This window comes from Physcomitrium patens, chromosome 20 (genome assembly GCF_059467195.1).
Source record: "Physcomitrium patens ecotype Gransden chromosome 20, ASM5946719v1, whole genome shotgun sequence".
NCBI classification, from domain to species: Eukaryota; Viridiplantae; Streptophyta; class Bryopsida; order Funariales; family Funariaceae; genus Physcomitrium; species Physcomitrium patens.
In genome coordinates this window covers 8762511-8788471 of record NC_143429.1, presented here as the reverse complement: position 1 = coordinate 8788471, position 25961 = coordinate 8762511, and the positions used below count along the sequence as shown (strand labels likewise).

At 36.5% G+C, this 25961-nt stretch overlaps 1 protein-coding gene across 7 annotated transcripts; it reads left to right on the top strand.

The window, feature by feature from the left end:
- The first annotated feature begins 10158 nt into the window (after positions 1-10158).
- LOC112273304 (proteasome activator subunit 4) lies at positions 10159-23693 on the top strand. 7 transcript variants are annotated; one of them, XM_090245024.1, is made up of 37 exons: positions 10159-10362; positions 10468-10735; positions 11537-11736; positions 12202-12304; positions 12427-12539; positions 12720-12842; positions 12974-13087; positions 13211-13382; positions 13559-13678; positions 13867-13934; positions 14067-14165; positions 14264-14462; positions 14652-14894; positions 15024-15151; positions 15487-15610; positions 15722-15940; positions 16233-16382; positions 16664-16740; positions 17037-17224; positions 17319-17520; positions 17661-17740; positions 17985-18102; positions 18213-18386; positions 18510-18678; positions 18806-18849; positions 18979-19021; positions 19145-19290; positions 19426-19538; positions 19872-20752; positions 21007-21318; positions 21428-21523; positions 21768-21949; positions 22176-22257; positions 22346-22479; positions 22691-22792; positions 22913-23066; positions 23288-23693. In XM_090245024.1, the coding sequence occupies exons 3-37, from the start codon at positions 11540-11542 to the stop codon at positions 23327-23329; spliced, it is 5511 nt and encodes a 1836-aa protein (XP_090101150.1). In that variant the 5' UTR covers positions 10159-10362; positions 10468-10735; positions 11537-11539; the 3' UTR covers positions 23330-23693. The 7 variants fall into 7 exon arrangements, with proteins under 7 accessions (XP_090101150.1, XP_073385539.1, XP_073385538.1 ...); XM_073529438.1 differs by having other exon boundaries at positions 10163-10362; positions 10646-10735; XM_073529437.1 differs by having other exon boundaries at positions 10163-10362; positions 10646-10735; positions 14258-14462.
- The last annotated feature ends 2268 nt before the right edge of the window (positions 23694-25961 follow it).

The window sequence follows — 25961 nt, the reverse complement described above, 5'->3', positions numbered from 1 at the left end:
AATAAAAATAAAGAAGAAAGATTGAAAGTAGTATGAGGCCTTTTTAATGTAGTCTATGCGCCTACTCTTTACTTCTTAGTTTCTTGCATTTGATTGTATTGTGTCATGAAATTCACAAGATGGAACGACAATCTCTTCTTCTTATTAAATATATATATATATATATATATATATATGTATTCAAAAACAAATAAAGGAACAAAGAAAAAAAAACAAATACAAATTGATGGGTAGGTATCTAGGTTTTGAACCTTCATAAATCAATACTTTGTAGTAAAGAGTACCATCATGAAGAAATATTTTAATTGTAACAAAATATATGAATTATTTTGACTAAAAACAGAACAATCAAAATTGAAGCAAGTTACAAAATTAAGATTAAAATTATTAATCAACAAATTTGTGAATACAATTATCTGATAACATTCTAGATATATATATATATATATATATATATATATAATTTTAAATATAAGAAAATGATAAAGCAACCCAAATTTTCTTAAACTTCTAAGTAAAAGATAATTTTTAAGAAGATATGGCTAAATGATATAATTTTTTAAATAATTATTGATTTTTCTTTACTAAAGTATTTAAAAAATAAAATAAAATAATTAAAAAATGTTTCAAAAAATATATAATTAATTATAAAAATTCTATTATATCTCATAATAGAAAAATATGAAATAATTTAAACTTAAAATATAATATTAAAGATATTATTAAAATTTTATTTTAAAATATAAATATAAATATAAATATATATATATTCAGAAATAATAAAATATAATTTAATAATTCATAAAATAAATTAAAATTTTACAAACATATATATATATATATATATATATATACAAAAATATACTTCTCACTTTAATCTATATTAAAGCACGTATATATACATATATATGTGTTAATACAAATTAAATTAGAAGTATGTTTTTGTATAATTTTCATCTTTCCTAAAGATCATCCATTCATCAATCTATTTGTGCTTATAAATGCCTAGACAACTTTATTTAAATCACAAACAATAACTTTTTGTATTTTAATTGTTGTTATAAAAATAAATATCTTTGATTAATATAGAGTTATTAGCAACAACTTATATGTTTTAATGAACAAGAAAATCATCAAAAATTTACTTTTAATTCATACTTAGTAATGAAACTTCTTCTTATAGTAAAAATATAAATTAATATCACTTTTAAAAACTCCACATGCTAATCTATTTGAACCTACTCTTTTAGGTATACTTTTAATTATTTAAATAATATATTTTCAAATAAAGGGATTTATTTTATTTACAATATAATTTTTTAAATTTGTATTAGTTTTATTTATTTTTATTTTCTTAGAAAATCACTTTGTAAGACTTTTATTTTCACAAGTAGTAGATTTTATCATAGCTTTTGTATCTTACTGTGTATCATGGATATAAATACGTACTTTAGTAAATACCTATATAATTAAGTAGAAGTAAGTAATAATAGATAAAAGTAGATTAATTTCATAATACCTTCTAAAGAAGCTTCCTAGAAGCTATATACACACTATTGTGACTTTATATGTATTTGTAATTGATTAATAGGTTAGAAACTTGGTCAACAAGTTAACCACATATTGATATCTTATGAAACAAGCTAACTATGTGGCACACATATAGAAAACTTACCTTACAAGTTAAGATATGTATCTTGCAAAGTTAACATGTTTTAGAGGTCCTGAAGGACATTGTTACATAGCTCCTAGTTAAGAGTATATATGGAAGCAAGCATGAAGCCTTCTTCATTCTTGTTAACACCTTTCTAGTCCTTAGTCTTATTTCAAGACTTTATAGTTTTATTCTTTTTGGCAATAGCCATTCTAATTTTATATTATATCATCTTTGAGTGACTTTCTAGTTTTTTTTAATGATACAAGAGTGTATTACTGTAAAGGATAAGAACTCGATGAAAAAATTATTCAGACAAGTGAGTCTTCACTCAAAGAGAGGTAACAAAATATATATAAACAAGTATATATATTGAAAGAGAAACTGGAATGGCTATTGCCAAAAGACAAGAAAACTAGAGACCCTTGAAACTAGACTAGAAGCAAGAAAGGAGTTGACAAGAGTGAAGAAGCCTTCACTCTTGTCTCTATATATACTATCTAACTAGGGGCTCCGTGGCGACGTTCTATACGACCTCCAATATGTATTGACTTTGTAGGACACATGCCTTGACTTACAAGGCAAGTTTTTCTACGTGTGGGCCACATAGTTAGCTTGATCTTCAAGCTAACAATATGTGTGGCACATGGCCAACTTGTTGACCACGTTTCTAATCCAAAAAGTTAATTAAAGACACCTATGAAGTCAAAGCAGCGTCTATGAAATTTCTAGGAAGTTTTTCTATTAAATATTATAGAATTAATTTACTTTTATCTACTTTTACTTACTTCTACGTATTTCTATATGTAATTATTAGCTTACATGATTATGGCCGTGACATTACCGCCCCTTCTAGGGACGAGTTCCACGAGGAGTGGTCATCATATGTTGAGGAAATCTATGATGCGACAAATTGTATTCGCCACATACTCTGATCTCTGTTCTCTTCGAAGATGATTGATAGGGCCTCTCAACCATCGGTAGTATCCCATACCAGGGCGGGAAGACCACCCAGTTATTCGATCATTGTTGAGGCCTACGTAACTTCCTTCGAATAGAATATTTGAAACACCATCAGGAGTTGTTTCTACCTCAAGCACAATCATCATATCATGTAACTTCCCAAATCGTGATACCAAACGCGTTGTATCTCACCATCTATTCGAGGAAGAACATGTCGTTCTTGAAGGTCTTCATCTCGATTGCATCGTCTTGAGGTTGTGACAATCGTAATGTCTCATCCAGCAAGTCAGCAAATGAAGGCTCTTGAATTGAATCCGCTGGTTGTTGGTTCTCCATCTCCTAAGCGCCACTACTACAACGAAGCTACGAACAAGAATTGAAAATAAAATGTTATCTTGCCTAGATGTTGTTTCTTTTATAAAGAAGGTTTTCAACTTGATTTTGATGGATGTCGTCGATGAAAAGCCTCCACCGCCTTTGCTGCATTTGCAAGATTCTTTATTGGCTCCCATGTGCGTTCACTAATACCATATCCGCGCCAATAGACAAGATATTCTAATTTATTTCGGCGTCGCCTTGAATCTAAGACTTCTTCTACTTCAACTCTTCATTATTGTCCACTTCTATAGGAGGAGGTGGAGCTTGTCATCTTCTTGGTATATCCATTGTCTTGTATGGATCAAGAAGAGACATGTGGAATATTGGATGGATTTTCATTGACTCTAGTAGATGTAAACAATATGCAACGAGATTGATTTGTGCAGAAATAGAAAATGGTCCTAGCCTTTGATAGTCCAACTTGTCACAAGGATGAGTGGTCTTGATATTGCGACAAAGTAGCCATACCTTATCACCCAAGATGAATGATGGTTGTTCCTTTCGATAGAAATCCGCATTGACCTTTTATTGTTCTTGAGCCTCTTTTAACTATGCCTTCATCGTTGCATGTAGCTTTGATAAATGAATTGCCAAATCTTTCGCAACAGGATTATCAACTTTTGAAAAGTCAAAAGTATCAAGTCGTCAATGATAACCATAATTAGCAAAGAAAGGTGTTTGTTTTGTAGAAGAGTGTACTATCTATTATAAGCAAACTCTGCCAATGGCAAAAGAGTTGTCCAATCATCTTGTTGGTAATTAATGGTACATCTTCAATATTGCTCCAAAACTTGATTAACATGCTCCGTTTGTCCATTAGTTTGAGGATGGAATGTCGAAGATAGTTTTATATCCACTTTAAGAATCTTGAAAAGAGTCCGCCAAAATCTTGATACAAATTGAGTTCCTTATCTGATATAATATCCTTGGATAATCCATGATAGCGATAGATATTGTCAAGAAAGAGCTTAGCTGTTTCTTCACATGTGATAGATTTTGTACATGGTACAAAATATGCCATCTTGGTAAAACGATCTACTATCACAAATATAGAGTCATAAGAACCTGAGATTGGAAGATCCGTGATGAAGTCCATAGAAACAGAAGACAATGGTTGTTCTGAAATGGGTAATGGCTGAAGAAGTCCAAAAGGTCGATGACGAGGAGTTTTGGATCTTGAGCAAACATCACATGATTGTACAAAATCTTTAACTGCCTTCCACATTTGAGGCCACCAAAAATCCCTAGATATCAGCTCTAAAGTCTTATTATATCCAAAATGTCCTGTTGTTGGAAAGTTGTGACGAGCTTGAAGAACACGTAAACGTGCTTCTTCTTCTGGAACATATAGGCATCCTTCAAAATAGAGTAGGTTGTTCTTGAATTTAAATTTAGAGGGATCATGAGATTTAGAAGAATTATTCTTGATATCATGAACAAGAGGGTCTGAAGACATACTTAACTGGACTTCCTTAAGAAAAGTTAAATCAACAGTCAATGTTGATTTTATTGCTCGAAGATGAAATTGTTCCGGCTTCAAGAGAACGGTTCTTTGTTGCTCAAAAGCTGCATCTCCTTCTTTTGGTACAAGATAAGAACGTCTAGACAAGGCATCGGATAAACCTTGTTGTTTTCCTGGCCGATAAGTGATGATGAACTCGAATCTTGATAAAGACATGCTCCAATGAGCTTGGCGACGATTTAATACGCGTGTTGACATAAAATATTTGAGGTTCTTGTGATCCGTATACACGATGACTGGACTAGAAGCACCTTCTAGATAATGACGCCATTCTTGAAAAGAATCCACAATTGCAAGAAGTTCTTTGTCGTGGATCTCATAATTGATTTCTGCTTCTGAGAATTTTCTTGAATGAAAGGCTATTGGATGAAGTTTATCATCTGTTTCCATTTGTGATAAAATCGCACCCAGAGCAAATTTCGATGCATTTGTTTCCATAAAGAATGCTTTGGAAAAATCAACACGATACAAGATTGGTGCAGAAACAAATGTTGTCTTCAAAGATTCAAAAGCAACTTCCGCTTCTTGATTCCATTGGATTTTGTCTTTACAAGTCAAACGTGTAAGTGGAGCTGCAACTCGAGAGAAGTCTTTGATGAAGATCCGATAGTAGTTGGCAAATCTCAAAAAACATTGAACATCTCTTACCGTTTTTGGGATCTTCCAATCTATAATAGTTTGAACTTTCTTAGGATCCATCATAAGTCCATCATTTGAAATGATGTAACCTAAGAAATCGACTTGAGTAGTGTGGAATATACACTTTTTTATCTTGGCATAGAATCCTGCATCTCTTAATTTTTGTAACACACGACGAACATGAAGTTCATGTTCTTTTGGATTCTTAGAATAGATCAAGATGTCGTCTAGATAACATACCACAAAATCGTCCAAAAACTCTCAGAAAACATCATTCATTAGATGTTTAAAAGCTGCTGGTGCATTTGTAAGTCCAAAAGGCATGACGTTGTATTCAAAATGTCCATACCTAGTTCGAAATGCAGTCTTCCATTCATCTCCTTCTTTGATGCGTACTAGATTGTATGCTCCCTGAAGATCTATTTTTGTATAGATCTTAGCTTCATTCAGCTGATCAAGAAGTCTGGATATTAAAGGTAGTGGATACCTGTTTTTAATGGTAATCTTGTTGAGTCCTCGATAATCAATACACATCCGCAATGATCCATCTTTTTTCTTCACAAATAGAATTGGAGCTCATGTTGGAGATTTAGAATGGTGTATGAAATTCTTGGCTAGATTTTCTTCAATATACTCCTTGAGTTCAGCTAACTCATTTTGTGATAAATTGTAAATTGGTCTGAATGGCAGTTGTACTCCTTCTTGAAGGTCAATTGAGCAATCATAGGGACGATGTTCCAGGAGTGTATCCGCTATTTTTTTTTCGAATACATCTTGAAATTCTTGATATTGGCTTGGAATGCCACTTGAAGCGTTTTCACCAGTAGAAACGGTTGTGGCATAAATAATATATGGTGATTCTTTCATAGCAGCATGCATTACACCTATAAATACGGGTTTAATTGAACTGGACTTATGACTCTCTACTTGATTAACTACACTGTTAGTTATACTTTTAGAGAAAGTAAGAGTTCGGAAAATCCAATCTATTTGAGGGTTGTATTTTTCTAACCACGATAAACCTAAAATGACTGGATTAGAGGGAGATCTAATGATATTAAATACTACAAAACTATTATGACCATTGATTATTACTTCTATAGGAAGGATTTTGTGAGTAATATCTCCAGAAGACAATGGACGACCATCTATGACTTCTACATGAACAGGTTTAGTTTTCTTTACTAAAGATATGTTATGTCTTTTAGTAAATTCTTCATCTAAAAAATACGTTGAGGCTCTTGAATCTAACAAGGCAGAGACTTTGTAATGTTTAGGTCCTAAAATAACATTTAATGTAAAACAAGGAGAGGGCTCTGAGGAGAGAATAGGACCTTTACTAGATGTTGTGCAAGGTTCCAGCCGCACGGTTCCTATTGTAGCTGGACAAATTCGTTTTTCGACATATTGTCTTCTTTCACAGCCATACTCTTCATTTTGTGATTACGTCGTTTCTTTGAACAATGTTGAGCAGTGTGCTTTGATTCTTCATAATATAAACATAATCCTTCTTGTTGACGACGAGTCTTTTCTTGCTCAGTAAGAGGTTTGAAACGTACTGCATCAATTTGCATATCCTCTACTTTCGAATGTATGTGTTGAAGAGGTGTTGGTGTTGCCATTGAATTATAGTAACGTTGAGGTCCAGTTGTACGGTTCTCAGATCGGAATTCAAAAAGGTGATTGTCGCACTTCACAGCAAAGTCAATTGCTTGACTCAATGTTTGAGGATCAGGTAAGTTGAGCATTAATTTTTTTACTTCATATTGTAATCCGTAGAGAAATTGGCTAATAAGTGCAGCATTATCTGACTTGATATCAGTTGTAAGTTGTCAAAATTGTGAAGCATATAACGTTACTGATCGACTGCCTTGTCGTAAAATACGGATCTTATTGGTTGCAACACGAATTGCATCATGTTCTCCATACATGGATCGAAACTCCGCCAAAAAAGCCTCTAGATTATCCAATATTGGATCTCGTCGTTCAAGAAAAGATAAAAACCACGATAGTGCTGAATCTGAAAGAAGCGTACCAATGAATCTAACTTGCGATCTTGGAGTTGGATAGCTTTGGGGTTGAAGTTTAAGTACAAGTTGGCACTTGATTGATAAATCCTCGAAACTTGGATCTAGTACCATCAAACTTCTCGGGTAGGGTAATTCTTGGTTCTCTAACATTTGAAGGGCGTTCCACCATAGGAGAAAGGACATGGTTTGGTGCAGATGTTGAAGCAGTTCCAACCATTTCTATATCTTCACTTCCTGCCAATCTTATTCCTCCTTGTGGCGATAAATTGAGTTGATGCATTGCAAGCATTAATTCTCTCAATTGCTCTTGCATTTGTGCCATTGCACTCTTCATTTCAAGAAGTTCTGCCATGATAACACTTAGAAGAGGGAAGATGTCTAATATCGCTCAAGACAAATAGAAGAGAGGACTTGAGAAGAAAGAAAATACTAAGGACAATATCAGTTTAGAAGAGGGTAATCCGCAACTTCTAATACGCTTATATCTTATCAAGAAAAAAGGGATAATCCACTCTTAATCAAGATTACACAATGCTTTGATATTGTAGGTGTATTCTTGTCAATCTGTCAAGGATAAGAACTCGATGAATATACAATTCAGACAAATGAGCTTTCACTCAAAGAGAGGTTACAAAATATAAATAAACAAGTATATATATTGAAAGAGAAACTGGAATGGCTATTGCCAAAAGACAAGAAAATTAGAGACCCTTGAAACTAGATTGGAAGCAAGAAAGGAGTTGACAAGAGTGAAGAAGGCTTCACTCTTGTCTCTATATATACTATCTAACTAGGGGCTACGTGGCGACGTTCTATTGGACCTCCAGTATGTGTTGACTTTGTAGGACACATGCCTTGACTTAGAAGGTAAGTTTTTCTACGTGTGGGCCACATAGTTAGCTTGATCTTCAAGCTAACAACATGTGTGGTACATGGCCAACTTGTTGACCACGTTTCTAATCCAAAAAGTTAATTAAAGACACCTATGAAGTCAAAGCAGCGTCTATGAAATTTCTAGGAAGATTTTCTATTAAATATTATAGAATTAACTTACTTTTATCTACTTTTACTTACTTCTACGTATTTCTATATGTAATTATTAGCTTACATGATTATGGCCGTGACAATTACGGATTTTGTTTTTTAAAGATTCATATCCTTGAGACTATCTTTGTTTTCACTTCTTGTTATTTTTTTTGCTTTGCTGATTTTGTTGATTTTTATGTTATTTTTTAACAAAAAAATCATCTTGTTGCTTCTACCTTTGTTTTTCTAATTTTATCTTTAAATATTTTTTCTTTATTATTATTACACTTATAAGTAAATAAAATCATCTTATTTATTTATTTCATTGCTTTATTGTTTTGCTTAGTTTATTATAGATGTTGTTATTTCTTTGCTAAAGTTTTTTTTTTTTGTGAATTTTTGTTCATTTAATGACTTTTTAAAATATATATATTACAACAATAGCTTAAAACAAACTTTACTATTGCAAGAAACATGTAAAATGTGTCTAAAGATTATAGTAAGTATTGGAAATCAAAATCGCAAAGAAGAACTTATGATAAAGTGGCATTGCAAATTCTACCAATTTGGCCAAAGTCAAAGGACAAATTTGTCTGGTCTTCCAGTCTCTGATTTGCAAATGTTCATAACAAGCAATATGAAATTGAAAATATATTTTTATAAGTTTTATTCTTAAGTTTATATAATTTAATATTTTAAATTATTGATGTGAATATAATTCTTATATATTTATTATTATTATTATTAAATAAAAATATTTATATAAGCTTATATTCATTCACCCAAATTTTCATAGATCCATTACATGTCCATTGATCCATCTAGATTGTATTACTTTTTATTATACTTCAATGATTTATTTTAATATGTTATTTATAATATATTTCAAGGGTCTTCTATTCTTATATATAATATACATACATACATACATACATACATACATATATATAAACAAAAGTGACTTGATTGGCCATTAAGTTGGTGTATACACAATGTATATATATAGTGTTTGTAAAATTGATGATGGATAAGAATTTGTAAAATTTTGCAGTAATATTAGCAAGAGGAAAGATAAATTTAACTATCAAATAGAAAAACCATAAGATTTTTTTTTATATGTAAATAAAAAATTGATACATTTTAAATTATTAGAAGTTATAATATTTGAATATTTGTATATATATATATATATGTATATATATATATCTTAGAGAATAATTTTAAATACTAGATGTAATATTTGAGTGTAACCATGATGACTACAATTGCAATAATAACATTGTAAAATCCTACTATATAATTTCTAAAAAAAAAAAATGTATTCTTTAGATATATGATAAGTCTTCATAGTTGAGAGATTTAATTAAAAATAATTTTATGATGGACTTTGTTTTGTGTAAGTTGAAGGATGACAATATCTTTTGTGAGATACCCTAATAGCATACAAGAAAGAGCTTGTTTCCTCTGAAGAGAATGCAAATTTGCACGAGAATCATGGAAGTAGCAAATAACTGATAGGGAGAGGATAATTAGGGTTTTTATTGGCAATTAGGGGAGGGAACTGAGCGGCACGGTGAAGGGAATTGGGAGCTGCCGGAATGGACATTCACGGTGATGGTTGCTCCCACATTCATTTTCATATTCCATTTGGCAATTACTGATTGGACTTTCCAATTGTCAAGCTCTCACTGGCTACAACAAAACACTTTTGATCACGAGTCCTCCCGGACAAGCCCAAGCCGCCACCAGTGGACGACGAAGACGAAGGAAGCACGCGGGGGAGGGAAGCAGGGAGAGATCATTTGGAACTTCCCATGTTCCCGGCACTCAACTCTCCACCGCGATTCCTCCCATTCGTTCCTTCGAGTGAGTGAGTGAGTGAGTTCCTGCACCACCCCCTACGTCCAGGCTTCCTCACGCTCTTTCCTTGTTCTCCACGATTCTGTTTCCAGCCCTCATCATTCCCCCTCCCACTTCGATTCTCCAATCCTCAATGACTATGGAATTTCTCGCTCACGCTGCTGGCGTTCTCCTGTCGTGCTCCGCACGTTAGCCGCTGATCCCGTCGTGGCACTGTTAACTGGAAATTGATTAATCGGTGTATGCTCGGAGGGGCGGGCGTGCGGGTGAAGGTTCGGGATCCTCTAGAGGTCCGTAATTGACACCGACCTTCCCCTTCTCCCTCCCTTTGATACCTTCACTCCACTAATATGTTGAATAGAGATTAAGCTTCTACTAATAACCACGAGTAGCAGGGGTGAGAGACGCATTTCGTTCCGTAACCGCGTTCTTGGAGGTGCTCATTGCTCCACATCTGAAGCTGTCAGCGGTAGGGAGGCAAGGCATTATCCTCGCTGCTCTTAAGTGTAAGAAGATTGAATGGTGTAAATCGTGTAGGAGCATCACAGAACTGACGTTACTACCTCTTTGAAGGTTTCCATTTTTTTCCGGTTAGGTCTCTTCTCAGCACGCTACAGCAGTTGCACTCTCATTCGGCTCGCGAGTACAATTCACTGTTTACAGGTAACTCACAGTGTTCCTCATCAATCTTTGATCGATTTTTGCATTTCTCCGTAACCTTGCAATGAATTGAACATTTCCTCTTCGATTTCGTTTAGTACATTTACTTAATAAGTATTGCTGAATCAAATTGTAGTGTAGAAGCTCTTTAGGGTTTTTCTCTTGTTCCGTGTCAATCACATCTTTAAAGAGGTTGAACTCGTGGATTCTATATAGTAAATTTTTCATTGGTCGCTTTATGAATTCATATCTCCTATCAGGAAACGCTGCCATGCAGCGAGCCCTGTCAACAGTCAATAGTATCGAATATATGTTGACTTATACATGTACAAAGTCCTTGAGTAGGATTACTTCACTAGACTTCCCTTGTCATGTTGCTGTGAACGATAGTACCGACATTCCGTATTTACTCGAATTTGCTCAGCTAGTTGACATAGCGTCGGGATTAGGCTGAAGAAAGGATGACGTACGGGGTTGTCAGTATGTATTAGCAATGTTGTTGCACCACCTCATGTTCTTGTCTACCCTTGCCTGTGACCATGTTCTTTATGTGTCGTTCATTTCAAAGACTTCGAAACTGTCTCAGTGCTTAATTTCTACCGTTTTCTTGCAAAATTGAGAGGATCGTTGGTTCGAAGACATTGACGCAACTTCATGCTGCATACCGTCGTCTTTGAATTAGAGGCCAATTAATAAGCCAATTTGAGTTCTGATTCGTACTTTGTATATAGTCAGCAAAACTATGGACGTGTTGAATCTTTTAAAAACTTGCACTGATACTTTAGTAACAGTGCAAGAGTGCAGCCTATGGATGTGCAGATGGAGCACGACGAAAGTGGTACCTTGGTTGGACACATCTGCAACTCATGGCTTCCCGTATCTGAGGAGATAAAGACCGAAACACGAAGGTTCAATGATGTAGTTGGCTTGCTGCAGTCTACATGGAAGGACCAGAATCCGGAAACGAAATATTCCGCATTAAAGTGGATTTCCCTCATATCCACGTGAGTTGTCGTTCTTGTGCGAACATCTGTGCACTGAAGCTGTAAAGTCACATCGTTGCAAAAGTTGCAGATTTTTGTAGTTTATTCTCATACTTTTTTGTTCATGTCATACTATTCTTGAAGGATATTTCAATGCAAGAAGAAAAACCAGTTGAAAATCACCGGTTATTTTAGCCAGCTACGTTATATCGTAGTTATTGTGTAAGGTTGTTAGAGATAGCTGAAGTTTGCATCTAGAACTGATCTCCCGTGAGGGCCAAATACCATGGTTGTCATTCACTTGACATACTACTGCTTTTTTTATGAATGGGTTTTACCTATGCCTTTTCTTTAGTTCTATTAGTAAATGAAGTTGAGGTTGCTCTAGACGGTTTGATTGATTTAATGATGTAAGATCACAGTGTAAGCGTTAGATATGTTCGTCAGTGAGGTGCTTGAGTTTTCTTACCAGATTTTGTACTACAGATATTTGAGAGCGAAAGCACCAGTCGCTTTTGCAGATCTTGAGACTGTAGTGCGAATAGGACTGGATGTCATCTTGCAAACATCAGATAATCTGTTTATCCAGGTCTGTGTTTTTTGGTTCATGGTGATGCTCAAGTTATGGGAAGTTATTATTATTCTTGAATTATATTTGACTTGAACATTTAGTTCAACTTTATTTTCATAACTATCATCGAAACATTTCAGATTCGATGGGCTCAACTTCTATCAAAGATCCTCAAGAAGTTTCGTAGCAAATTGAACCTGACAGTGGAATGGCGTCCGCTGTACAAAATTGTGTCTGAGACTCACTTCAAAAGGTAGTGCAGCAGATTTTGAGGTTTTGTTGAGCAATGGACACTCATTTTGTCATATGATTGAACATCTAGAATGTATTTGCAAGAATCGATTTTGGAATCCAGATGTTTTAGAATTTTTGCAAGTTTGTTCCATGATTGTAAAACGGATGGTATCAATGATGACTGCATGCTTTTGATCAGGCGTCAAAGTTATGAAGGGTTAGCATTGAAGCAAATTCATCTTGAGCAGATCACATCACTCATTCGGCGTTGTCGCCGTTTTTTCCCCTCTACTGCTGCTGTTGAGATTTGGAATGAATTCAGGTATTAATCCTTTCATTTATCCCCTCTTTCTGATCATGGATTATTTTATAATGTGACTTGGTTTCATTTAAACAACGTATATAATGGAGTAGTAACCCAAATGAATATACTGAGGAATTTCTTTCTTACAGACCTGCATTTGACGACCTTTCACACAATTCTGCTTTGGAGGCTGCTGGTTTTACTTGCCTGTTTCTTCCCAGTAATCTTGACGGTCGTGATGCAACGTCGAGCTTTTTAACGAGGTAGAGCAATGTTGCTGCAACAAATGGCATGGTGTTGTTATTGTGATTATTACACCTCGGTCATTATATTTGAGTTAATGCGCCTGTGGGTCACTGATTGAACAATACACTATGCTATGACAGAGATTGGCTTATTGAGGTCATGCGTATATGGGCGGCAATGCCAAACTGTCGTTTTTGGACTTTTCAGTGGGCTACTCTTATGAGTCGAGTTTTAAAGCATTCGCACGACACTTTTGATCATTGGGAGGACTTTGTGCCTACTTTGTTCACATTCTACTTGCAGTCTTTCGAGGTAGGTTCAGCTGTGTTCATACCACCTGGTATACTATGCTATTGCTGTAATTGCTGAAAACCGTGGTTATTTAGCTTTGTGGGAGTAGGGCATTTCAGATATAAGTTCGAAGAAATTCTCGTCGAAGTCATGCTTAAATCTGAAGTTTTGGGACTCTTTTTGTATTGTACTTTCAGGTGCCTGTGGGTCGAGCTAGTGCGTCATCACCAATTCAAAGGGAAATACCCAGAGAGGTTATGGTTGCATTTAACCAGGGCTGGTCATTTTCCGCTTCCAAAGTTCATGCCAAGTCAATGGTAAGAATGTGCACTTCATCTATGTCTGTAGTCACATAAGTGATCTTTCTTTATGCTTTTGTAGTGCGTGGTAGTGTACTTGTAATCGTTATTTTTAAAGTATTTCTCAATGACCTTCATGGACAATCTTGAATGGAAATACCAGTGCCTCCTAGTAAATTGTCTTGGATTGATTGTCATTTGTGTAGGTTTATCTGATCAAGCCAAATGGTGCAGCATTGCCGTCACTTGACGTTTTGGTCGATCTTCTTGAACAGTTCCGTCCTGTACCCTATCTGATTGAATAACTATGGTAGCTGCTAATTGCAATTTCCTTTCAATTCTTACGTGTAGGTTGATATATGGCTACGATATTCGATGTATGACCCAGGAACGTTTCTTATTGCAGATACTTTCATCCATCTAATGGTGGTCATTGGACATCTTCTCTGGAGCAATTTTTGCAGCACCTTGTGCGATATTTTCTGAAGCGTCTCTCAAAACAACGGTTAGTGAGTTATCTATCTTAAATCTAAAGTTCATCTGTGTAATGAAAATACTGATTCTTTTCTCATCGAGATATTTGTATGGAATATGAAGGAGCAGAGGGAGCATAAATCAGTTGGGGGAGATGGAGAGATCCACTTTTGTGAAGGCAATGTTGCGGCTGATTGATAGGGGTCAGTACAGCAAAACTCCTGCTCTGGCTTCTACGGCGGCCAGTACTGCTTCAACCTTGGCATTCATAGAGCCATATGCGGTCTTGCCTCTTATAGTGTCACGTTTTTACTCGGCAATGGACACAGTGAGTCGGATTCTGCACTTCGAAAGTGATTTGTTATCAATCCCATGGCACTTCTAGCGAACTCCCAGAGAACTTCTGATTGTTTACATGTTATAAAACTTGTCTGGCAAATCGTACACACTGAAAACAAATGTTAGTGAATTTTGAAGAGGTTTACTAGGACGATTTTTTGATTTGTGATCTTTGCAGATAACTGCAACGCATCAGTTGCAAACGGCAGTGACGAGTTTAGCTCTTGTATCTCGAGCCATTATACTGGCATCAGCAAAAGAAGAGGGTACTGAGCACTCTCACATGTTGGATACCGAGTCTGCCACAACTTTGAAAGATACACTTGTGATGGCGATGTTCAGCACGTTAATGGGGTTGGATGCAAATGATCCACCTAAAACCCTGGCTACTATGCAATTTTATTGTTCAGTTCTCTCAAGCGTGAGTCTTCATTCCGTCGTTATCTATACTTCAACTTGCATATCGGTCGAATATTTTAGATACTATGTATTATATAAATTGAGTTCTTTGCTCCGATGAGTTCCACAAGTAATAGTGGTTTACAAACAGATTGGCGCATTGGGAGATGAGTCAGATGGGGGATCTACTGCTTTGTCATTGGATTGGTCTCAATGGCTGAACGAATTTCTCTCTCGTCTTTTTACTCTCTTGATGCACCTGGAGCCAAGTAACCAATCGTAAGTTTTTCAATCTGAGATTTGCCATGTTCTGTAACACTAGCTCTGACGTCCATCCCTTGGTAGTTTTTGTTTTCTGATCCATGCTGTCTATTAATTTGTGCATTCTTGAACATGTGTGGATGATCCAGTGTAGGTCGTTTCTCAATTGAAGAATGTATATGTTGAATGTATTTACAGTTTTTAGCATGGTTCATGAACTGCATGATGAATCATATCTACGTGCTGGTCAATCTGACTCAGCATTGGGATTATGTTGCTTTCCTAGTGCTGTTCCTTGTCCACACTTCTTCGGACATATCATCTGAAACAGGGCTTTGTGAACTTGGATGTAGAGGGCCGGAGATCGAGGACAGTTCTCAACTTTCTTCAAAAACTTTCCTGTTGGAAGGAGATTCATATTACCGTCATGTGCTTGAGCTGCTTTTTGGAAGATTAACAAAATCTCTGTACCAGCAGGTATGGTTTTGATAGTTAATTTTCAATTACCTCATTTTCGTAGTCTATTGAAGCTATATTATATATCCAACAGCAACTACTGACTTCGAAGAGTTTTGTTTTCGGCTACAGGCTGTACGCAAGGTAGCCGAGTTCCTTCATGGACAAGTGCTGCCTGGTGCTGTAGCAGAAATTGGGTTTTTATGCTCAGCTGCTGTCTATGCAAATCCACAATACGCCGTGCCACAGTTGCTAGAACCTCTAATAAATTCAGTGCTTTCAGCTTTGGCTGATACACCCTCGACAGGATTCAGTGGACACGGGTCTCGAGGTTCTTCAGCGGAATTTAAGGTTGCCAAACACTCACAAATCCTTTATTCTGAACTTTGTGACCTCTTCGATGGGATTCCACTCATGGACAGGTTTTCATGTTGGGCTTATTCACACATTCAGCTTATTTGATATGATTATGTGCATGTGATATTGCTAAGTACCTTGTGATTCTCAGTATTTCCCCTATATTTTGTGATATTAGATGCTTTTTACTTTGTGTCACGATCACTTACTATTAGTTAGCTCCATATTTTGATTTGTATACCCTCTAATATATGGCCTGGTTATCATGTTTGCGTGGGTTTTACAGGTGGGACTATCACCAGGATTGGAGTTATCGGTTCGTTACCAGCTCAATGTCTTAGGGATTGCTTTAACTTTTAGTGGTGCTGTGCTTCTTCGGTACAATGATCTGCTCATTGAACTTATTTCGGCTGCCTTCGATGCTCCATCCAAGAAGGTAATGATACTGTCCTTGGATTTAATACATCCTGAAGTTATGACTAGGTTTGTCGGTGATTATTTTGAATGACAACGGAATAGTTATTTCCGCTTAAAAGGCTTTTTCACTGTGTTACAGCTATTTTGTCTCGTCATGTGGTTTAATTTGGCGCGTTAACTTTTTCTTTTCTAATTGAGGCGATGCGCTTCATAAAGTTTCGAAGGGAACACTTTGAGTCCTTGTAGTTCTGTGGGCTCTGTCGGTTATGCTCATTTTATTTTTCTTGGTTGCACTTGAAGGTCAACGAGGCTGGTGGCAGGGTGTTGACAAGTGTGCTTTCAGGCATGGTTTCATTTTATCCTCTTGATCAATTTAAGTAAGTTTTTTTCCTTTCCCCCGCTTCCTTTGTTTCTTTTTTTTAGGGAAATCATAATGGTACTTTTGAGGCATCCGTCTTTAGTCGATTACTAGTTGGAGAGGTTTTTGTGCGTACTGTGATGTCAGACTGCATGATGCTTGTAATTGGTTGTAATTTTGATTTCAAATCATCGTATTCATACTCTATTTTCTAAGAATTTTTTTAACTTAGACTCAAAAACACACAGCTAATAATCGATATATGAATCAATGGCTTTTATTTTAATACTATAGCGAATGTAATTGTTCATGCAGGATCATAACTGGGATTGATGGTGTTGAGGACTGGGTGAGTAACAAGGACACTTTAGAGTGTCCAGTTTGGCATCTTCCTGAAGCAGCTGAACTGTCGTTTGCAAATCAGTTGCTCAATTTGCATCTGGAGAGGTCATTGGCAGACCTTCGCTTCATTTGCCAAGAAAAGAAACTGGAAGAAAATCCAGGTATGTTCCTTAGTGTTTCTTTGTTGGTTTCATACAATATAAGTGGAAACAAGTTCAGTATAATTGAAGTCATTGTCGTGTTTTGCATCAACAGGTCAGATCAAAGAGCAATTGCGTGTTCTTCTACTTCGAGTGGATGCTTCACTACATGGCGTACAGTCAAGCTTGCCTGACTTTCAATTACTTTCAGAGGATGAAAAGGGTCGCTCTTTGACAGTGGCAGGGGCTGCTGGTGCTTCTGTTGGAAGCAGAGCATTACGAGAAGATGCAGCTGACACGCTGCACACAGTATTCATGTAATTTTTGCAACTGATTTGATGTAGTGGGTTGGATGCTTTGCCGGAGGTTCGCATATTGGTGTTGATTTGGAATCTAAGTGTTGTTCTCAGAAGCATGTTGATTCTCTTACTGATCATATTTCTTTGTTTGTATGCAGGTACTTGTTCGAGAAGAGAGCCGATGATACTGCTTTGCTTATGTTGCTGGTTCGAATTATAGACACCGTGGTCAACTTTGGTAAATTTTCATGTACAACTTAATCATATTGAATTGTTACTAACTCAATTCATGCAATGTGTATTACTTATATATATATTATATCGGAATTGGGTCTAAGAAGGAAGTTTGAGAGGAAGTTTTAATGGTGAAAACGTCAAATGATCGTTGGTTTATTTCCAACTGTCATGGTAATTTCACTTGGTTGGGCTATTAATCGTAAGCAATGTCAGATTGAAAGAGGCATTTGGGTGGAATGGTGTAGGTTGGAGCGAATACGGTCACTGGTCGCAAGAGCGACAGTTGTGGCGCTCAGTATCAAAGAGATTTTCTGAACCAAAAGTTAATTATATAACGAATGCTGATGGCAAGGGCAAGCGCAGGTAGATTACAGGATTTGGCCCTCAGAGCCTCACAATTAATCCTCACCACCTTTTATGTGTTCATCAGGTGGCGCAACTAATCTAAACATTTGCATTGAAATGGCTTGCAGGCCACGCTGGTTGGTGGTGGAAATAGTATATGCACAGAGTGCATTGAGGGCTTCACAAGCTGGTTACCGACATTACAGTCGTGACACTACAACTCATATTGTTCCTTCTCATGTTACGGCTTTGACGAATGACCTTCTCCGATTGTCATTGCATCGCTATGATGCAGTCAGAACGTAATCATTTATCACTTTCCTTTACTCTTAAGACAATTGAACGGTGTGCTTGACAATTTATTACAATGATAATTCTAAGTTCCTTTTGGAGATGTGCTCTCAAATGATTTTGTTATGTTCCAGCGCCGCGGCAGGGTCACTGTTGAAGGTGATGAAGCGCTTTCCCAGTTTAGTAAAGGAGTGCATGCCAATGCTAACTTCGAGTCTGCAAGATCCTGCAGCCATTGAGGATTCTGCTTTGGGAGCTTGCCAGATCTTATCATCTAGATCCATAATCAGACATTTGATGCAGGTGACATGATTTTATATTGCATATTTTTTCTATTTATGTAAAATTCAAGAACTTGGGTGCTCCATTATGTTCGTGCACCTTTTCTTAATGGGTTATTTGTATTTTAATACGCTTGTTTGTCGCGCAGGATTGGAACGACTTGGTTGAATTCTTGATGGCTATTCTTAACAGGTGTGCTGGTGCTAACTAGTCTTGGTTGATTGTTTAATTTTCATATTATGTAATAGATTCCGGGTGCGATATTTTCTTGGGACTTTGGTGCCGGAATTTAACATTGTGAACTTGTGGTGCTCGAAACAGTTCCCATCATGATTCTGTCAAAGCTCAAGCCGCCATCAATGAGGCAAGTTGACTCACTTCAAATAGATGTAATGAAATTACCGAGGTCAGAGTTCTCTATAGATCTGGTTTGAGTCCATATTTAATGGTATTAATTACAGTTCGACAACTTTTTTAAACATGACAGATTTTTATTGTTTTCAATGTGCGATTTGGGGGCCTCCCTGCACGTGCTTGGTCATCTCAAAAAGGGAATACTGGGGATGTATCCCTTGCTGATTTCGTGTCACATATCAAAAGTCTTGGAGATGGAGCTGGGAATATGCACTGGAGGTATTTTGTTATTCTGAAGCCCATTTTGCTATTTGTATTGCCTACGTGTGTTTATTACTGCTCCATAATCTTTTGTGCATTTCTTGTAATTTTTTAGGTCATTACAACTTCGTCTAATCCAGCGTTTGTATATAGATATACCATCATGGCCCAAGCTATGCTGCTACTGCTGGCGGCACCTGGCCAATCATCTACAGACTCATTCGAGCCATCAAATACAGCTTTGGAAACAAGACAACTTATCACTGGTATTCTTAATCTTGACAAATTCTACACTATTTTGATTTTGATTTTGCTTATGATTTTTCATACTCTTTTAATAAAAGGGTAATTGCTGAGTTCGCATTTCAATTGAGGCTGAGATTTAAGAACTTTATCCGCCGCTTTTATTAATTACCCTTTTATTAAAAGAGTATGAAAAATGCTGTGAAAATGTAAAAAACTTGGTCAACAATCACCACTAATAAAAGTGTAATCTGATTTATTAAAAGAGTATGAAAAATACTGTGAAATTTTAGAACTTTATCCGCCGCTTTTATTTTTGGTACATAGTGAACTTAGACTTTTGTGTTATATTGCAGGTCAATTTCTTAATAATCTTAAAAGTGAACTTCCACCTCTTCGACCTTTGTCAGTAGCAGCATTATTGCTGCTCCTACAACCTGGTCCTTACAAAGTGCCTGCAGCACAGGGGCCTCCTAAGCATAGAGCAGCACTGCAATTGGCTAAGCAGAGTGTTGCAACTATATTCCAAGAGGAAAAGTACGCCGAAACAGTGGTAAATAACCTTGGTTTTGATCATATATTTGCGGGAGAGTCAGGAAGAAGCTCCAGATCAATGCTACTATCCATGCCAGAACTGGGGTTAACAGCTCTGCTGCCATCATTTGTTCGAGAATGGCCTCGGACAAGGACTTGGAATGCTGGCATGAGTGGTGAAGCGTTCTCCTCAAACCATGCAAAGTTTTTTAAACGTTTGGTTCAAGAAGGTGGAGAAACTGTGTTGATCGCAGTTCGTGGACCTCTTGAAGTGGCTGTTCAGTCAATAGAGGAGCGAGGGAAGCAGTGCGTTGCTGCAGAATTAGTTGCTGGTGTGCTACATTCGGATGTCCAATCTGTGCTGGATGCGTGGTCAGTATGGATTCGCCCACTTCTGCGAAAGGCGCTCTTGCAGTCTACAGTGGAGTCTGCGCCAGAATGGGCTGCATGTGTACGTTTTGCTGTGACTGGAAAGGGGCGCTTGGGCCGAAATGCTCCTCTGCTGCGCTCTCAGGTTTTGGAAAGTTTAGTCGAACCGCTGGCACAATCCTCGGCATCGACTAGCTTAGTTACCAAACGCCTGATGTTTTTGCGAGCAGCACTTGTTGAAGTATCATCAGCCTCATGGTCTACTAGTAACGTGCTTTATCAGTCAACTATTCTTTCCGAGTTAATGTCGTGCATGACCCATCCAGCAGCTCAGGTGTAGTTCCTTTCTTAAACGTCAGCATGTTGTAGCTATTACAACAAGCGTTGCGAGTACATGACCTATTTCGGGTCATTGATTCATTGATATTATGCTTAAGATAGTTTATGGAACTTCTTCCAACTTCTATTTTTTGCGTGTAGAGATAATAAATCCAGCACTATCTGTATCTTTTTTCCTTTTTTTTTTTCTTTTTTTTTTTTTCCTTTTTCTTATGTTTTTTTACCATGGTCTAACTTGCTGTGTATCAGGTTCGAGAAGGGGTTGGAAACCTGATGTGCGTTGTGGCTAGCAACCTCGAACACCTGTTTGCGTTGCACAAAGGAGTCATTGAGGCAGGCGCCACTATGGAGGAAACACTAGTAGTGGACGAAAGTGTTAAAAAATGGAGCTTTGAGATGGTTGAAGGTGCAACAGCTGCAGCAGTTAAGATTCAGGCGGGTACAGGACTATCCCTCGGAGGTACAGCCTTGGCAGCTCTAGGTGGTGTTGGTCCATCAAGTAGTGCCAATGAAGATGATGAAGGTACTGAAGTGGAGGCTGCTTCAAAGTGGATGGAAACCGTAAGTACCTATGAAACTACTTTTCCCTGGTTTGGGGGTCTGCCTGCTATTATCAACCTCAATTGGCTTCTACTTGTACTGATCATACTTTTACATGGCAACAAACCAGACTCTCTACTTTGTGATTGCTAGTCTGAAGTCGGGCAGAGCAGTTCCACTCAACGGCATCATCGTTGGACTTCTTCGACCAATTCTCTCCATACAGGTAATAAGACAGGCTTCGCCCATCTTAGCTGCATATACACCTACATATTCGTAGGTTACATTTCAGAGCTTGGGAGAAGAATTCAGTGTACCAGTTTTTAATGGTGACCAGTATTTCAAGCGAAGAATAATAGTTTCAAATAAAGTTCTGCGCAATGAGTTACATTTTTTTATCTGTTGTTTTTGTTAAACCCATTTTGCTTTTGGATGAGGTTGTGAATAGTGGTCGTCTTTTTGAGGTACAGGAATGTTCAGATAAGGAGCTGTCTAGTCTGGCGAAGAGGGCGTTGCAACTATTGAATTCCGCAGCACCATTTGACATTGACCATATAGATGGTGCTGTGATAGCGGTACTTGGCGCTGCAACGGATGCGAACTGGCATACTCGTGTTTCCGCTTTGACTTTCCTACAATCTCTGGTCTACAGGTATCGACGTTGACCTTGTTGTTACCAGAATGGTTCGTTATTTATCGAGCATTCATCGGTCAGTAGTCTGGTTTTTGTGGTTTCATTTTTCTCATATGTCCAGAAACATCGAAGTTTACATGACGAGTAATTTTTTTCTACTTCCTGGTGCATATAATACTATAGAATGAATAGTTCCTCAGTAACTTCTGGTCCCAATGAAATCGCCATGCTTCTATCCATGCAGGCATACTTTCATCTTGGGAGGTGATGCAACGGAGGCCTTGTGGAGACAAGTTCAGGATTTACTCTCGGATCCGCAACTTGAGGTACTTAATGTTTAAAATGGTTCATATCAAGGTCTCTAATGCATGATAGGCTTCTTGTTTACGCAGTTACTTACGTCGGGTTGAACAGGTGAGGGAGTCAGCAGCAACAACCCTATCAGGCATGCTCAAAGGAACAGATAGCAAGCAGGCCAAGGCCTTCCGTGAGCAAGTCACGAGTACCGTATCTAGCCTTCAAGGTTCACCTGGAGGGAAAAAGCCCAGGTAATCGATTTAGGCACTTTCTTTTACTAGAAGCATGCCTTTGATAAAAACTTATTTTTTCTTTATTTTTAAACTGCAGGTCAAACTTTAAGTTGATAGTAGCCTACGTGTTTTGAATAATCATCTCGATCTTTTCCCAGAACTGTGTTATTTGTATGGCTCAACTATTTCTTTAACCCTTTGAAACTCACATAAGGGTACGCGTTTGCAGAAAACGAGGAGTAGGTGAAACTGGCTTGAGCATCAATGCTCTCCATAGAATTGTCTTGGGCCTTGCAGCATGTATATTGTCTGTTCCATATGATATGCCCAGGTGGGTATTGTCTGTCTTTTGTTGTCAAGATTTGTAGTCAATTCTCGTATTTGAAGAATTCAAGTGTTTGAGATGATATGGAATGTTAAGAACTGAAATTCTTCTTTGCTTGTTTCTCAGTTGGTTACCAGAGATGGTCACACAACTAGTTGCATTTAGTCGTGAACCGGCACCAGTTCGTAGCACTGTGTCCAAGACTATCGCTGAATTCCGACGTACACACTCGGACACTTGGAGTTTTCAAAAAGCTGCTTTCAGTGATGACCAGCTAGAGGTATGTCCAAACCAGCGTGGATCTCTACTATGCAGCTAACAATGTTGAGTTGAAGAGTACATGCACGGAGATCTTAGACTTTGTTTTGCCAAGGGATAGCAGGTTTTTGCTTCCACGATGACACCTGTTATTTGAACGTAAGGATTTTGTTGTGAACATCATCTTGGTTGTGAATATAGTTTTGATAAGATTTCTAAACCTAAACTCTTGCAATTTTGTAGGTTCTTTCTGATTTGACTTCATCGGCTTCATATTTTGCGTGATCCTTCTGTACACCGTTGACACTCGAGTTTCAAGCTGAATACTGGCTTGAATTCATGTAGTCATTGTCAGCTTTTACAGAAACTAGTCGAGACTACTTTATAATCGAGTTCATTCGACTTTCAAGTTATTATTCATCGTCATGCACATGTGACCCATAAAGTCAACATCCAATAGGACATGATGCTACATTGATGCTGAAGTGGCTCAATATCATTCCTTTAATTAATAGAATTCTGAGATAAATTCTTAGCTGTTGATAATAATTTGAAAAATTATCTTGTCAATCTTGTCTTCCAGCAGTCTTTCAATTGTGAAGGACAAGCCATTGCAGGCTGCCAGTAAAGTCAATTTTTTTTCTCTTGCCATCTTGTATACCTATGATTGGTGAGGCCTAGCTATTAAAGTTCACAGCACTGAGCAGCCTTGCATCACCTCTTTCACACATGCACAAGAGGGACATATTCGAAATTATATTGTCTTTATTGACACTGTACCTCCTATCATGCTATTTTTGCATCTTTCATTCATTTGAATGACATACTTTGAGGTTGACCTTTGAACATTTGCTCAATTTAGGGAACTGTTGACACAGTTTCAATTGTTTCAATGAGGAAAGAATTGAAATTGTTTAAATCCTTTCCTCATCTCCATATTTCTGAGAGGACATTCTTCATGTCATGAGGACATAACATCCTTTCACTTAATATGACTTATCATATTTTAATTGTGCAATAAATGTATTAAATTTCAATCTATAATCAGTCTTTGATTGATATTATTATATTTTTCTATTACTTAATTTATCATTTTATATTATTTTACAAGATTTTATTGTAATCATTTATAATTTAAAATATCCATAATTAGTAACTATAAGCCAAGTTGCAATCTACAAATTCACATTCACCAAGCAATCAATAACCAAAAAAGAGAAGTGGCATAGATTCTAAATAAGAATGCTAAAATGTGCTTGTTGGTTCTAAAAACTCATATATGTTTTAGACATAGTAAGCAAAACTCAAGGGAAAAAAAAAAATAAAAAGAGTATTTTTCAAAAGACACAAGTGGTCTAATTTGGCATTAACTAATCTAGAAGAATTTGATACCACAATTTTAAAGATTGTAATTATTTCTTAGATGAACAGTTTGCTGTAAGACTTAGCATATCTTTAGTAAGAAAAACTAAACGTGTTTATGTAGAAGTCAGATGGTCGTCCATTATCTTCTAGAGATGTTACTTACAAAATCCTTCTTATAGAAGTAATAATCAATGGTCATAATAACTTTGTGGTATTTAATATCATTAGATCTCGCTCTAATCCAATCATTTTAGGCTTATTGTGGTTAGAAAAATACAACCCTTGAGTATATTGGATTTCTCGTACTCTCGACTTTTTAAAAAGTATAACTAAGAGTGTAGTTAATCAAGTACAAAATCACAAGTCTAGTACAATTAAACCTATGTTTGTAGATGAGAGAGCTTTCTTGCATGTTAGAAAAGAACGATCACCTTGTGTCATTTATGCTATACCATTTTCTAATGATACAAAGCCTTCAAGTGGCATTCCAAGCCAATATCAAGAATTTCAAAATGTATTTTAGAAAAAGAATGTGGATACTCTTCTAGAACATTGTCCTTATATGTGCTCAATTGATCTTTAAGAAGGATCACAATTGCTATTTGGACCAATTTACAATTTATTACAAAATAAATTAGACAAACTCAAGGAATATATTGAAGAAAATCTAGCCAAGAACTTCATATGCCATTCCAAATCTCTAGTTAGAATTCCAATTCTATTTGTAAAGAAAAAAGATGGATCATTGCAGATGTGTTTTGATTATCGAAGTCTCAACAAGATCACCATCAAAAACACGTACCCACTACCTTTAATATCTAGACTCCTTAATCAATTGAATTAAGTTAAGATCTATATAAAAATAGATCTATGAAAAGCATATAATTTGGTATGCATCAAAGAAGGGGATGAATGGAAGACTGCATTTCGAATCAAGTATGGACATTTTGAATATAATGTCATGCCTTTTAGACTTACAAATGTATTAGCAGCTTTTCAACATCTTATGAATGATATTTTTTTGAGAGTTTTTGGATGATTTTATTGTCTGCTATCTAAATGACATCTTGATCTATTCTAAGAACATAGAAGAATATGAACTTCATGTTTGTCTTGTGTTACAAAAATTAAGAGATGTGAGATTCTATGCCAAAATAGAGAAGCACGTATTTTACACTATTCAAGTTGACTTCTTAGGTTACATCATTTCAAACGATGGACTTATGATGGATCCTAAGAAAGTTCAAATAATTATGAATTGAAAGATCTCAAAAATGGTCTGAGATGTCCAATGTTTTTTAGAATTTGCCAACTATTATCGGATCTTCATCAAGGACTTCTCTTAAATTGCAACTCCATTTATACATTTGACTTATAAAGACAAACTTCAATGGAATCAAGAAGTAGAAGTAATATTTAAAGCTTTAAAGTCAACTTTTGTTTTCGCACCAATCTTGTATTGCATTGACTTCTCTAAGGAATTCTTTATGAAAATGGAGGCATCAAACTTTGCTTTGGATGACGTATTATCACAAATAGAAATAGATGATAA

Excerpts from the sequence above, each read along its gene's own strand:
- LOC112273304 (XM_073529437.1), top strand. The coding sequence starts at position 10,315 with ATGCTCGGAGGGGCGGGCGTGCGGGTGAAGGTTCGGGATCCTCTAGAG. Across the intron at positions 18,103-18,212 it reads GATGGCAAGGGCAAGCGCAG|GCCACGCTGGTTGGTGGTGG; the intron begins GTAGATTACAGG and ends AATGGCTTGCAG. Across the intron at positions 19,291-19,425 it reads GCTGGGAATATGCACTGGAG|ATATACCATCATGGCCCAAG; the intron begins GTATTTTGTTAT and ends GTTTGTATATAG.